At 42.3% G+C, this 16,621-nt stretch overlaps 1 protein-coding gene across 1 annotated transcript in view; it reads left to right on the forward strand.

Moving 5' to 3' along the window:
• il1rapl2 (interleukin 1 receptor accessory protein-like 2) overlaps positions 1-16,621 on the forward strand; it is a 424,793-nt gene that overhangs the window by 391,015 nt on the left and 17,157 nt on the right. The window contains exons 9-10 of the mRNA XM_034121393.1: positions 11,909-12,049; positions 14,369-14,429. Coding sequence (XP_033977284.1) covers positions 11,909-12,049; positions 14,369-14,429 — 202 coding nt within the window. The remainder of the gene's footprint in view (positions 1-11,908; positions 12,050-14,368; positions 14,430-16,621) is intronic.

Genomic DNA, 16,621 nt, shown 5'->3' on the forward strand with positions numbered 1-16,621 from the left:
TTAGTACAGAAATGTGTATTTGTGTGTGTTTATGTTTGTGTGATCAGACACGTATACAGAAGCCTTAGTTCAACTTCAAAAGGGAATCAAAAGGACTACAAATAGACATAAAAAAACTTAAGTGACGTAAAGCATTTTCGAAGAGACTCAAAAAGACCAAAGCGAGACTCAAAACAACCACAAACAGACTAAAAATTACCCAAAAGAGACCAAAAAAAACATTTAAGTGACTAAAAGCTACTTCAAAGAGACTCCAAAAGACCACAGGGAGACACGAACCAACTACAAAGAGACAGCAAGTGACTACAAAGACACACATATTGAATAGAAAAAAGGGGCTAAACAAACACAGACAAACACTACAACAGAAATGAATTATATTTCGAGGAAAATAGATTTTCTACTGGATTACATTTGGTTTTGATAAATCTTTAAAATGAACGTCCGTGACTTAACATGTTTTATGTCTAAATTGGTGGCAAGTATATACATCAGTCTTATACATATGTTATAAGTGCATTTTCTTATGTTATTGTATATGTTTTCAATTAATTGGTTTTATTATATTTACAAATAGAGAACTATGGAACAAAAAAAGGAAACGGTGCTTATCCGGCCAAGATTTTCTCTGAACTAAACAAAACTGTTGAAAGCAACAGACTAACTTAACATAGACTGAGCTAAAGATAGTCATGACGTAGTGAACAGTGATGTGTATGAACTAACTACAGAGTCAGTTACCAAAACTTTTAAATTAAACTGAAACATAACCATGTGCTAAGACATGGTAGCCTATAGGCTCCTATTTGTGCAAGTTCACTAACCAGGCTAACAAGCCAACAGACAGTGACGGCGCCTCCTGGCCTGAAGCCTTGAAACTAATATGGTCACATTTGGGCGCCTGAACACAACACGACAGCCTAAACAAGGTACCCTAAGTTAGCACAAGTTACTAAAGCTTGATTTCATGCACTGTGTGTGTGATTGAATTAGGGTGTGCTCTCAGCATGCGGTGACCCAAGGTAATGGGTTGATGCATCTATGTTGCACACATGTACTCACAGTGGTGTGTGTACTGCAGCCACACACTCACCTTCAGTACACACACCATAAACATCCACTTATTGTAACCGACAGAGCAGAAAGCTGCCTTCAGCCACCATGAAAAGAGTCTTACTCGAAAGAAAACGTGGAGAGAGAGAGCTGTCAGGAGAGTGGAGGGATTGAGAGAAAGTGACAGACAGAAAAATAGACAGGGACAAGAAGGACATGGTTTCTCTCATGTCACTCAAAGGTTTGTGAATGTCGAGTTAGGGCTAACAATAGACTCCAATCTTATTTGCTTCATAGAATGCGCCCTTTATCGTATTTTGTTTACTTTTTGCCGTTTGCTTTTAGCATGGTTCACAACATGCAAGCCGACCGCACCAACTCTGCTATCCAATATAGCAGAGAGGAACTTCTTCACATCAGAAACTTTGTGGACAATAACCCACCGACAGACAATGGAGATTCACCATGGCTGCCTCCTGCCGTCCTACCTGAGAGACGCAGGAGGAAGACAAAGCGGGGGTCCCGTATCAGGCTGCTGGTCAGACTGAGGAAACGAGAAAACTGACCCCCTCTTCCGAGTATTCTTCTGGCTAATGTTCAATCCATTGAAAATAAACTAGATGAACTCAGAAGTCGGATTGCTTTTCAACGGGACATTAAGAACTGTAACGTGTTAATTCTCACTGAGACTTGGCTCAACCCCGCTATCCGCCATTGTTCCTGACGGATTCACTATTTTTCGCCAGGACCGAACAGTTAACTCGGGGTAAAGTAAAGGAGGCGGTGTGTGTGTAATGACTAATAACAACTGGTGCACAGATGTGAGGATTATTTCTTCGGACTGTTCCGCTCATTTAGAGCACCTCATGATCACATGCCGGGCTTTTCACCTGCCGAGAGAATTCACATCTGTTGTGATAACAGCAGTGTATATTCCGCCGCTCGCCGACAACAACACGGCACTCGATCAGCTGTTTGGGATTATCGACAAGACCAAGACTTCACGGCCAGAGATGGCGTTCGTTGTGGCCGGAGATTTCAACACCGCTAACATGAAGAAGGTCCTGCCGAAGTACTACCAACACATCAGCTGCCCGACGCGCGGGGGAAACATACTGGACCATGTTTATTCCCCTTTTCGAAATGGATATAAGGCTCTCCCTCGCCCTCTCTTCGGCAAATCAGACCACATCTCACTGCTGCTGCTGCCTGCTTACAGGCAGAAACTTAAACGGGACAGACCGGTAACAAGGACAGTACAGCGATGGAGTGTGGAGTCAGATTCAGCACTGCAGGATTGCTTTGCATCTACGGATTGGAGTGTGTTTGAGGACAATAACATCAACACACACACGGATACGGTCATCTGCTACATTGGGAAATGCATCGATGACGTGGTACCGAAGGTTTCTGTACGAACATTCCCAAATCAAAAGCCCTGGATAAACAGCGAGGTGCGTACCAAGTTGAAAGCGCGTACTATCGCGCACAGAGCTGGAGATTTGGAGGAGTCCACAGACGACGCCATAGCCCTCACCATCCACACTGCCCTCTCACACCTGGACCAGAGGAACACATATGTGAGAATGCTGTTCATTGATTACAGTTCAGCATTCAACACCATTGTGCCCTCCAAGCTGGTCATCAAGCTCAGAGACCTCGGGCTCAACAGCGCCCTCTGTGACTGGATCCTGAACTTCTTGACGGGCAGACCCCAGGCAGTGCGGGTGGGAAACATCACATCCTCCACCCTGATCCTCAACACCGGTGCCCCTCAAGGCTGCATGCTCAGCCCTCTCCTCTACTCCCTGTTCACTCACGACTGCGTGGCCATACACAGCTCCAACACCATCGTGAAGTTTGCTGACGACACGACCGTCATCGGCCAGATCACAGACGGCGACGAGGCGGCGTACAGAGAGGAGGTCGAAAACCTGACATCTTGGTGCCAGGATAACAACCTCCATCTCAACATCAGCAAAACAAAAGAGCTGATTGTGGATTACAGAAAGCAGCAGAGAGAGGGACACGCCCCCATCGCCATCAATGGGACTACGGTGGAGAGAGTCAGCAGCTTCAGGTTCCTCGGGGTCCGCATCACTGAGGACCTGACACTGACCCTTCACACCACCACCATCACCAAGAAAGCTCGACAGCGGCTCTTCTTCCTCCGCAGGCTGAGGAGGTTCAATATGGACTCCAGGATACTCTGCAACTTCTACAGGTGCACGATAGAGAGTATCCTGACAGGCTGCATCACGGCCTGGTACGGCAGCCGCACCGCCCTCAACCGTAAGGCTTTACAGAGGGTGGTGAAAACTGCACAGAACATCACCAGGACGGAGCTGCCATCCATGGAGGACCTTTACTCCCAGCGGCTCAGGAAGAAATCCCTCCGGATTATAAAAGACCCCCATCACCCCAGCCACAAACTGTTCTGTCTGCTGCCGTCTGGCAGGCGTTACCGCAGAATCCGGACTAAAACCACCAGATTCAGAGACAGTTTCATACCACAGGCAATAAGACTGCTAAACACCTGAACTGCTGAAACAACATCTGTTAAACACCTGAACTGTTGAAACAACATCCATAACATTCATCTGCTACTTAGTAATTATGTTCACTTTTTTAAACTATTTTTCTTTTTGTATTTACTATTTACTATTTACTTGCACTATATTTTTCTGTTTATCTGTGTTATTGTGTTGCACTGTTGGAGAAGCCTGTGACCTAAGATTTTCATCGGCATAACTACTCTGTAACTATGTTTGTATGACAAAATAAAGAACCTTGAACCTTGAGAAGCAAAAAATAGAGATTTAGGCAGTGTAGTGAGGACTAATTTGGGAAGAGAAGGGAAGTTAGGGCCCCAAACCGAGCTACTGCATATTAACACTAGAACCGCCAATCGGGTCAATTTGACCCAGAGCTGTTTTTTATTGTATGTAACTTTTTTTCAATCAAATATTACAGTCTCCCAGTCCGTGACTTTTCCTGAAAGTGTGTTATGTAGCACCCTATGTTGTTAAAAATTGTCAATATGAAGTCATCGCCAAAAAAATTGCCATTTATACCTATTTCCGCCCAGCGGGTCATATTGACCCCACCCCTTTTCATATAAACATGACGTGTTGCTTAGCAACGCCTTTTGTCTACTGCGGTTCCTTATAGATTGAGAGATAGATTGAGAGAGAGAGAGATAGATGGATAGATATATTGATAGATAGTTATAGATAGAGAGAGGGAGAGATAGAGACAGTCTGTAGTGAAGGAGTGCGCTGCCGCTCATGGGAGACTGCTCGCGCTGCGCTCCGCAGCAAACAGCTGTGGGGCGAGTTGAAAGTACGTTATGCTGGCCGGGGTGTCTAAATAATGCTTCCGGGCCAGCGGGCCATTTATAATGTCGAGCCCTGTATATCATATGAAAAGCTGAGAGTCCACAGATTCTATTGGTATACGTTTCATCCCTGTGCGATCAAAACTCACTGTTCAATAAAAGAACATTTTACCTTGAAAATCAATGCATTCTAATTTGACCCAGGTGGCGGTTTTAGGTATACAAAAACCTCTGGCGGTTCTAGTGTTAAAGAAGCCAAGTGCAACCTAGAAGGTCAACCCAGAAGTAAGCACTACTTGGCTCCCTCGACACAAACCAATGGAATTTTCCCATAGGATTTTAGATGATAGCAATTGATTTGGCAAACACACATTTATGATACTTACATGATTTATTAAGCAGGGTAATATGCACATTTTAACACCACTTTATGATTGTTTAAATGCAATATAAAAATCTAACTTTTTGCTACATTAAACTACATCATGGTGGCATGACTCCACATCACAACAGCTAAGCTAAAGGTGGCTAATGTTCTGCGTGACAACGTTTGGAAGTCTTATTTCATAATTTGTTAGCAGCTGCCATTTTTTGGACACATAGAAGCTTCAGACATTCAAACATAAAAATCTCTTAAGCTTGTGATTACCACAGACCTTATGTCCGTCTTCTAAACAAAAATGTTGACTTAGAAAATGCTAAGTCATTTGCATGTTTTAGGACTCATTTCTCCGCCACTCTTTTGATCCATCTGATTGTCAAACCACCTTAAGGGGGTGAGGGGGTTAAAAATGCATCCTAGACCAATGTTGAATAGGTGTTATTGCAACAGTCTGAAGTGCGGAGTGTAGTCTTTCGCACTTCCCTAGTGTAAAGTGAGTCGACTTTAATTAGTTGGTTCTCTAAATAAGTCAGCACTCTGCATTTTGTCATATCACAGTGTCAGAAACAGCATCCAATTCGACATAGACAGAGTAGAAAAACGAATAAATGTTGCCGTAACTATCAAGCTTTTGACTTGGAGACGTTTTTTCTCCAAGTATTTTTTGTGCAATTAAAGCATGTGTTTGCATTCACAAGGGGTTGTTAACTGTTCTATGTCTAGTAAAAAATGTGCTCTGTTCGCCAGTTGCCGCATAACCTAGCTCTCTTCCCTTAATGTTGTTGAGGCAGTAGCACAGCTGTGTGTTTTTCTATATAGTCTGCGTTTAATACTTTAATAGAAATGTTGCATTTAATTGTGTTTAACCCCACTGTAAAATGGATATAAAACATCATGCATAACCAGGGGTGCACATAACTGGTACGCAGGTACGCATGCGCGGCAAACATCTGAAATGCGTAACGTCACTTGTGTCACTAAGCACCTTTGCGTACCGACGAACTTGTGAAGCTTTTCCAGAAGGCGCTTAGTTCACGGGACGACAGAGTCGGTCGCCGTGTGCACAGACGGGGCTGCTGTTAACGTCGGTGTGTACAACAGAATTGTGCCAAAACTACGCCAACTTAAAATCCCCACAATGCTTTGCGCACGTACCAATTTCCCCAAATCTGTGGCGGAAAATGTAAGGCGGGGCTTCTCATATGACGCACACCTGCACACTTGCTCGCCTGTTCCACTCTTCGTTCTCCGAATGCCAGGAAGTATTCTTGCCTCGTTTCTGAAGGAAGTGACTCGGAAGACATGTGCTACCAAGCAAGCGTACTCGACATTGAAAAACACCCAGGGACTGAGCAGGGCTGATTCAGGCCTTAAATGAGTTCAGGTGTGGCCTGGTAGGTGTAAGCTAAGCCCCGCCTCCCACAAGACCAAATAGGCAGGAGGATTTTCAACAATTACCTTTTTTAATAAGCTGTCTTGTCTCGAAATTTGTCAAAGGAATGTATCTTAAAGTGATCTCCATTTTTGTCAAGTTACAAGAGCTTCAGCGTCATATGAGGTTTTACATGGTGACATATCCACTCACTGGCCACTTTATTAGGTACAACTATTCACCTGCTCGTTAAAGCAAATATCTAATCAGCCAATTACATGGCAGCAACTCAATGCATTTAGACATGGTCAAGACAACCTGGTGAAGTTCAAACAGAGCATCAGAATGGGGAAGAAAGGTGGTTTAAGTGACTTTGAACGTGGCATGGTTATTAGTGCCAGACGGGCTGGTCTGTGTATGTCAGAAACTACTGATCTACTGGGATTTTGGCTCACAACCATCTCTAGGGTTTACAGAGAATGGTCATAAAAAGAGAAAAACTTGATGAGTCTATGCCACAAAGAATTAAGGGGGTCCAACCCGGTACTAGCAAGGTGTACCTAATAAAGTGGCCGGTGAGTGTATTTTGAAAAACACACTTCTTCGTTGCTTTTGCACACACGTGTGTATCAGGAGCATCTACCCACCAACAGAGTGTGGGCTGCTTAGGTCAGAATGCATGGGATTTCTCCACCCACGGCTTGAAAACTACCTTTGCCAATCTTCTCCCAAGCTAATCAGAGACTGGTCATTGAGAGAGGGGGGTCCTAAAGAAACAGGAGCTAAAACTGAGCGTTTCAGACAGAGGCCAAATACAGGTATATCCAGACAGACGGTATGAGAAAGAAAGAACATTAAAGCATGAAATCATCTTCTAATAGAAACCCAAAACAATGACCCAAAAGTGTGAACATCAAATAATATTATAGTTCCACTCTAAATGCCAGTCATTCTTTCCAAGTAGATTTTATGGTTTGAGATTGGCTAAAGCAAATGTTGGATTATCTGAGGCCACCATCTTTCAAGAACAAATCAGACACAATGTGAGGCTGCATTAAAGGGGGTTCCTCTGTTGGTTTGAAAGCTCGATTTTGACAATATGTTTAAAAAACTTTGTGGATTAGAGTTTGGAGAAGTTTGAGAAGTCTCTGTTCTGATAGTTTACGTCGGACCGTCATGACAAAAAAATGCTTTTCTTGCAATTTATACAGTGACGTCACCGGCGCTTTCCTGAAAAGTTTAAAATGTTTTACTTGAGGCATTCGGAAAGGGAAGGTGCTAAAAAAGAAGGTGCTGGGTTCTGCGCTTTTTCCGGCGGTATGCGCTCTGTTATAATTTAGATCAATTAAAAACATGTCGCTCAGAAAAAGGCTTAATGTGGACACAGGCATTTCAGCATGTCGTGGTATAAATGGAAGACGAGACAGATGGTACATTTAGAGACTAACTTTAAGGCTATTTGTTTAGTTTATCACCATTATTGTTGTTTCTAGAAAATGTAGCTGGGCAACAGATGCTCAATGCTCTTCCAATGAAGCAAATGCAAGAAAAGTGAGGAATGGAAAAAAGGGAGATTATAAAATTCCACAAGGTGCTGTCCGTGTTACTACAAGGCAAGTTTATTTATATAGCACCTTTCAACACAAAGTGCTTTACAAAAATGAATAACATTAAGAGCATTAAGAAATATTGCATTTAAAAACAGACATTAAAATGGAAAGAGAATGTGAAAACATAGAACAACATAGGTATACAGTACAATACATGAATAAAAGTTACAGTGCAGCGTAATTAAAAGCAGCAGCTTTCCCTCCCTCCCTGTCCCCCCTGTCACTTACCCTCCCACCTCTACCCACAGCATCTCTGTGTAAAGGTGGTGTCGCTGCTCAGAGTAGAGTTGGAGAGACGTCTACTGGTGAAAATGTAGTAACACAGATTATATACTGTAAAACGAGAGACCATTGTAAAATTAATATAATTAATATTACAATATAGCTATATTTTCAAAAATGTCTTAGTGTTTTTCTGTCCTTTTTTAAAATCTGAATCTTACATCATTCAGTTTGATAATATATCCTGGATTCTCAGGTTTTAATGTACAGTATACAGAAAAAAAAAGGCAAACGAGATAAAAATGGGAAGAAACATTTATTAAATGAAGCAAAGATATATACATATGTGAAATGCTTTAAAATGAAACACAAAATAAACAATGAATTTCGATTGCAGATTAGTAGATTACCTTTTGATTACAGAAGTGTGCGTGGGTGCGTGTTTGTGAGATGGCAATGGTGTCATTCACAAGCCATGTTTCATTAATCTCCCATACACTCTCATATTGCCTATGAAAGCACTATCCTTCATTCATTCATTCACACACACACACACACACACACACACACACACACACACAGACACACACTGATGTGAGGTAATTTATCTCTCTCTGTCAAGTCAACATACTCTGTGTGTTGAGTCTGACTTTATGTGTTTGTCAACTTGTAGTCAACATTTTATTCAATCTGCATTCACATGACCAATGGTAAAATGGTTCTGCTGACGTTGCGGTTGTGTTTCTACGGAGAGAGCGGTGCTGCCCGACTAAGCCAAATTATTGGCACAAGCTAGCAGGAGAGGTAACCAAAGAAACAAAACATAACCAGCAGTTTTAAGCACTAGGCTCTGCGCATTAATAGCATCATAAATTAATCTCAACATTGAACAAACACACTATTGTGCATGTAAAACTATGAAAATAGCGTTGATACTATCTCCGTGTGTAGTCAATAAAGACCCTCTAGCAATCATGAAGTATTATGATGCTTGACCTCATATGGCGTTTTAAAAAAACATATGTTGAGACTATTGTTATAAAACACGAGTATGAGTGCACTCAAAAGTTGCACATTGAACCTGAACACAGGTAAGCTGTAATTTTGATATTCATTCTGTCAGGTTTGGGGAAAATAGGACCCAAGTGCAGTTAAAAAATACAAAAAGGTTTGTTAACAAAAAGCGAGCTTTATTAAAAATTAGGGCTGTCAGTCGATTAAAATATTTAATCGCGATTAATCGCATGATTGTCCATAGTTAATCGCGATTAATCGCAAATTAATCGCACATTTTTTATCTGTTCTAAATGTACCTTAGAGGGATATCTTTCAAGTTTTTAATACTCTTATCAACATATGAGTGGACAAATATGCTTTATATGTTTGTTTATTATCATTTGAACAATGACAAATATTCTCATGAATATTAAACACAACAACCTCTGAACATTACAAATATTCGCCTCAATTCAACCTGGAACCTCTCTCATACAATAATACTGTGTGTGTGTGTGTGTGTGTGTGTGTGTGTGTGTGTGTGTGTGTGTGTGTGTGTGTGTGTGTGTGTGTGTGTGTGTGTGTGTGGAGACACTGTGATGGATCGTTGGAGCTATGTGCAGCTCAAGGCATATATGCTCGAATGGGAGCTGCCTGGACGCTGCAATCATGTTGCGCGTACTATCCGTGCTGAGTGTGCTGACTTTTCGTACAATGTCCCACTGTCTGGCTACCTGCATAAAGTCAAGTGCTCAGCGCAGTTGTCGGCGAAATGTCATTGAAACAGCTCCTTATATCCGTTAGCGCAGCTAGCTAGCACCAGATGCTAACAACAACAACACGTAAGGTGTGCCTCGCTCGCGCGAGTCGCGCCACACATACACACTCCCTCCCGGTCCTCCCGATGGCCAGTCCGGGCCTGCCAGTGAGCGTGGAAGTGTGGTCTGCCACAAGCGGGCAGCAGGAGCGGGGCTGTCAGCATCAGCTTGTCGATGGTATTTTACACTCGATGCGCTCTGAAACTACGGCGGCCGAGGACAAAAAATACACATGCGTTAATCGCGTTAAAATAATTAGTGGCGTTAATTTTTTTTTGCGTTAACGCGTTATTAACGCGTTAACTTGACAGCCCTATTAAAAATAGAAGACAGGAAAAACAAGAAACTAATTAACAAAAACAAAACCGGGGAGCACGACAGACAGGAACAAACTTACAGACGGGAACAGGCAGGAGACATGGACAAGCATAGACGAGCATAGGCGAGGCAGGGAACATGGACACGAAGAGACGACAGGTAGCATGGACATGAAACGACAGGCAGGTAACAGACGTGGAGCACAGGGGAAGACAAGACTAAATACACAGAAGGGTAATCACAGGACAAGACACAGCTGGGCAGGGGAGGCAGAAACACAAGGGCAACAGGTGAACACAATCAGACAATCAGACACACCAGAGGCTCATCTCAATACCCCTCCTCGACTCCTCTCTTCCCCTCCTCCGGGACTTGACCCGGAAATCGATCAAGACACGCCATGTTGAAGGACGTCCCAATAGCTGAAATGCACACGGAGGAGTCGAGGAGGGGTGCGGGAGGAGACGAAAGGGAGGATACACGAGAGCAGACTACGCGGAAGTGTTTTCACTACTCGCGTATAAAAGCCCCGCCCCCACCTTCACAGCTGGTCGATTTCAAGAAAGGAAAACAGAGAACTGGAAGAATGAGTGGAAAAGCGTCACATAAATGTATAAGTGCTCACAGCTCCGTGGGAATTATTATGTGCAATTCATTTCTTAAGGTTATACTAACAATTTAAGTCATGTTTAATGATCTTGAACGTCACTAAAACATAGCTATTAAGAAAGCTATTTCATAAATGGCTAGATCTTGATAAATAACAATTATTTGTTTTGTTTTGTGTTAAAATATTGAGTAGTTAAATTATTTAAAATGCACAGTCCTGAATGTGGGTTTGTGGTGAATGTGGGGATCTACAGGACACACATGTTCAGATTAAAGGCTTTCACATTATTATAATTATAATTTTATTGAAATGTACATTTTACACCAAAACGGAACACAAAAGCAGGACCAACCATCATACATTGAATTCCTTGACTAACAAGAGAAAGATTCATAATTTAAATACATATTTAACAACAAATGGGCCGGTTCTAAGGGGTTATTCAGTTAAGCCCGATGAGAGGGGATACAGCTGTGCACATGTCATCATTAACAGACGTCGTTTAAGAGTGACGTTTGAGTGAACGAGGACATCCCAATTAATACCTGAGGACTCCTCTGTCCTCGCGTCACCTCCTCGTGTCTCTCGCTCGCATCTTACGGAGGCGGAGCTAAGACGCAAGGAAGGGACGCGAGTGAGGGAAAGGAGGAGTCGAGGAGGGGTATTGAGACGAGGCTCAGGGAAACTAACGACAGGAAGGCAAACACAGGAAGCAGGACCAGACAAGACACAAGGAGGAAAACATTTCAAAATAAAAAGATGAAAAATGAAAACATAAATCCAAAACCATGACACATTCAGCATCTGACCTTCCCACAAAGTAGATTTCTCTATAGAAAATTAACAAATATTTATAATTAGAAGCTAATAAATGCAATATTGCAAACCAGCTTCTCTATGTGGTTTATCAGAAGTCATGTTAACCTGTCTCGCACATCATGTGCAGTGTGTGTCATTTTTTGCCTCCCTCAGTGAATTCTAAATACTGTGCTTCTTCGGCGGTAATTGTTATCAAAGCGCTTAATATTGCAGTGATTGCTTAGAAAAATACAATTGTAACTGTCTGTTTTTGTTTGGTTATTTATGTGAGTTTCAGTGTGAGTTATTGATTCAGGACATTTGTTTCTTTTTTCCTTTTGATCTTTATTTATCTTGAAGTGTCTCATTGATTCTTTCTTTCCTGACTGTAGACATGTATCGTCTGGAGTTGGCTGGTGGTCTGGGGGTCATACTGTTGCTGCTGGGAGTCCTCACTGCAATTTATAAGTGTTACAACCTGGAGATCATGCTCTGCTACAGGAGGCACTTTGGAAGCGATGAAACTGAAGATGGTAAGCTTTTTTAAATTGTTTTATTACTTTTTAGGAATTGACTTGGTTTGTGAATTGGTGTACTTTGCTTAAATACAAAACTTATTTCTTTACAGGCATTATACATTAAAATAAACTCCCCCTGGAGGGAACTTTGGGATTTTAGCCTTTGCAGACCATTTACATGCACAAATACCATTATAACACACTACAGGAAAGGGAAAAGCCCAGAAGCATTGGGCCCCTTTAAATCTAAGATATTTATTTTATTTGTATATTTAATTTTTAAACCTTTTTTTTACCTCATGAAAGACAAAACCGTAATCATTCTGAAAAAACAGTTTGAAATAAATGTATATGTGTACACACAACCATAGCCATAATAAGTTTGCGTTTTTGTGTGAGTAATAATAATAACATGTTTTATTTGGACACCTTAAACTGCATAGAACTCCACAGGTAAAAACGGTGACAGTATTTTAAAAAGCAGACGGGTAGGAGGGGGCAAGGCAGTCACATTTAGTAACAAACCAGATGATTGGAGGGGTGTAATCATCAGCAAGGGGATGTACTTATATATTAGAAAACAATAACAGGAAAGGTATGATATGTCAGTGTGCGAAAAAGCACACGTCCTATCGTCCGGGACGTGTTATTTACAATATCGGACAAGTACATCTTTCCATTGACGTGTCCGACGGACAAGTGACGTTTTTCGCCCATATTTATTGACAAATTATTGATAAATTCAGCTTACAAAAGGCAGAACTCATTCGCAAATTGTCCGTGTCCGCCATTGTTGTTTGCGACCGCTTTAAGTTTCCTTCTTTGTCATATGTGATTAGGGATGGGTACCGAGCCCACGTATTAAACGGGCCCCGGGGCGGAATTATTAAAGACAGCTGTACCGTTAAGCTCCGACGTTATCGGTCTTTTTATCGGTACTGGAGACATTTAAAAAAGATATGTCATATGTATTTATGCTACATAAACATTATATTGCAGTTTTAGTTTCGCCAACTGCGTTTCTAATATGCAATACGACTACAAAATGCGTCTATGATGTATTTTCGATCTTTCCAATCCAGACGAGAGATCTCTCTCCCCCGTCTGTGTGCGAGGGGGCGGGGCAGTTTACACACACGCGGCTGCTACATGCAACACACACACACACACACACACACACACACACACACACACACACACACACACACACACACACACACACACACACACACACACACACACACACACACACACACACACACACACACACACACACACACACACACACACACACACACACACACACGGCGGAGATGGCAGTGAGAACTTAGCGCTCCAAGGTGTGGTTAAACTTTACCCGTCTCGATGTGGACAATACTCGTTGCCAAAAGTTCAATAAGAGTTTAGCATGTAAGGGCGGTAACACGAGCAATTTGTCTAAACAACACATTATGTCCCGTAATGTTCCACCACAACCTCAATCTTCCTCCAGAAGAACCGTTAGGCGTTTTTAAAGAACCGATAAGAGTACCGTTAAAGGACCGGATCGATAAGCGGTATCGATAAAAGTAGTAGTACCGTTAAAACCTTAACGATACCCATCCCTATGTGTGATGCAGTAAAATCTTACCGCTCACTTACGTTAGCGGTGTCGTAAAACCGTGGGAAAATGTAAAATACGATGCCGATGAAGAAGATTCCAGTGGCCCCAAGAGGAAGATTCTTGTATAGCATGTTTCTTGCCAAATATGAACAAAAACACAATAAAATGTTACCTTAGTTACAGTAACCCAGATTCTTGTATGCTTTATGTTGATATTTAATCATATTTAAAATAGGTGCAGCATGCACAAAGTATAGCTATGGACAAGTAAATTGCCAAACTCACTTGTTCACTCACCATGGACAAGTACTCTCTAAAAACATTTTCTTACACTGTATGTTGGTATCAAATAAAAGATAGAGAATTATTACATTTAATCAAGTAGACGTAGGTCAAAGAAAGCAACTAAAAAAAACACACCAAAGTAATCAATTACATTTTTTTTATTAGGCTTTATGTTTCTCTCAGTATCAAATGTTATATTGAAAAAGCATTAACATAAACAAACAAGCTGAAAGACAAGGAAAAACAAGTCATTTTGCAGTATTGATTTCGAATAAGTAAGCCTGATTTCTTGCTCAGAATATTCCCAAGATTTAGTTTGTACTCTTCAAATCCTGATGTAGAAATGACCAGGAAGTATCAGAATTCAGAATCGATTCAGTTAATTTGATTTAGTGTGAAAATATGCCCTGTGCTCTCACTCACTCACTCTGTCTCTCTCTTTACAGATAATAAGGAGTATGATGCCTATCTGTCCTACACTAAAGTGGACCTGGACTGTTTGGGCAGGTCAGTTACCTCTAAACATATGTAGTATATGTATTAAACAATGTTTTTTTGTTTTTTTTATCGTGTTATCAAAACCAGAATTCAAACTCACTAGCGGAGCTGAAATATGGAATGCAAACCTTGACCATGTGCTTAGAACATCTAAGGTAGTGTTTAAACATCAATTTAAAAACCCGGAAATAACATTTTACCACTTTCGGTTCCCTCGTCTCAAAGTCATCCGTTTTCTGTTTATGGTTAAACGCCTGAAATAAGATATGTGGTTAAAACAACCCTAAGAGCAAGGCAAATCCAGCAACTCAGGGAAGAAATCAAGTCTCTCAGGAGGGAGTACAAGAAGTCAGGAGAAGTTGAGAGGGTCTAGCAGATCTTCGGGAAATCCTCAGGAAGAGGAGTGAACCAGAGGAGAAGGCCGAGAGAGAGGGCAATAAGGAGAGCGGCGTTCCTGGCAAACCCCTTCAAGTTGACCAAGCAGCTCCTTGGCTAAAAGAGGGGCGGCTGGTTGACCTGCTCCAGAGACAACATTAACAGTCAACTCAAGTGCACTTAGTGACTCCGGGAGAGACCAGCCACTGGGTCTGTGTAATGCATTGATAACACCACCCGAACCAACAGCCTTTCCTGAGAGAAGTTGAGGAAGTTGTGAGGAGGGCGAAATCTAGCTCAGCACCAGGACCAAGTGGACTGCCCGAAGCTACTCTATCACCTTTGGATGAAAGGGGATCTGGAGAAGAGGGAGGATTGCACAGTCTTGGAGATACGCCAAAGGGGTATAAATACCGAAAGAGGAGAAATCTGAGAACATCAACCAATTTCGGGTCATCTTCTTGCTTAGCGTGGAGAGCAATACCTTCTTCAGTCTGGTGTCCAAGAGACTCTCCACCTTTCTCCTGAGCAAAAACTACAATGACACATTGTTACAGAAGGGAGGCATACCGGGGGTCCCTGGTTGCCTGGAGCACAAAGGAGTGGTGACACAGGTCATCAGGGAGGTGAGAGAGGGCAAAGGGGACCTGGCGGTGCAGTGGTTGGACCTTAACAACGCATATGGCAACTCAATACCCCACAAGCTTGTTGGGGTTGCACTGGAGAGACACCACATACCACAGAAGGTAAAGGACATCATCGTCTGAGCTCCCCGGAAGATTCAAGGCCTGGATTTACCAGCACGGGATCCTCCCAAGAATCCTATTGACTCTGCTTATCTATGAAGTTCCCATGACTGTAGTGGAAGGGTTAGAGTGCACGGTGAGCAACTATCTCCGCAGATGGCTGGGCCTGTCTCGCAGCCTGAGCAGCATTGGGCTTTATGGAAACATTAACAAGCTCAGGCTCCCTTTCAAAGTGGTCGGCCCAGGAATTGTTCTGCGGACCGGGAGGAAGTGGAGGGCAGCCGAGGCAGTTCAGCAGGCGGAGGCTCGGCTGAAGCACAAGGACCTGGTTGGGAGTGTGGCACAGGGCAGGGCTGGACTTTGGATAATAACGTCCACCCAGTACGGCACTGCCACCGCAAAAAGAGAGGCGGGAGCTGGTTCAAGAGGAGGTACCTGCTTCAGTAGAGGAAGAGCGGGCAAGCAGTACAGTGGCCATGTGACAGCAGGGTGTCTGGATGAAGTGGGAACAGGCGATAGGGCGGATTGTTACCTGGCAGCACATCTGGAGGTGGAACCAACAGAGGATCAAGTTCTTGATTCAGGGAGTTTATGATGTCCTCCCCAGCCCTTAAAACCTGTTCACATGGGGCAAGTTAGAGACACCTGCATGCCCTTTGTGTTCTAAAATAACACTGTGCTGTCCCCGGTATATGTAGTGTATATAGCTTAACAGCCAGATAAACTCCCTCCGTACACCAAGACTCTGAAGACGTGAATCCTTTGCCCACAGGTTTAATGGTATGAGGATGGTGTGAAACTAAAAATAAACAAGACAAAATATAATCAATTCTATGATCATTTCTACATACACAAATATGCACAATGTATATAAATCAACACAGCTTTAACATTAATTGCCTTGTTATATTTACTGTAAGCTTTTTAATGTATTTATTGTAATTCTAGAACTCAAACAGTTAACAGTAAATGGCATCATATTTTAAACATATAATCAACCATTTGTACATTTATTCATTTAACTCTCCTTGCATTAACCTTGTACAATATTGAGACAACTCGGAAGATCTCCAGCATTAG

Source organism: Trematomus bernacchii, unplaced genomic scaffold (assembly GCF_902827165.1).
Source record: "Trematomus bernacchii unplaced genomic scaffold, fTreBer1.1, whole genome shotgun sequence".
Taxonomy (NCBI): Eukaryota; Metazoa; Chordata; class Actinopteri; order Perciformes; family Nototheniidae; genus Trematomus; species Trematomus bernacchii.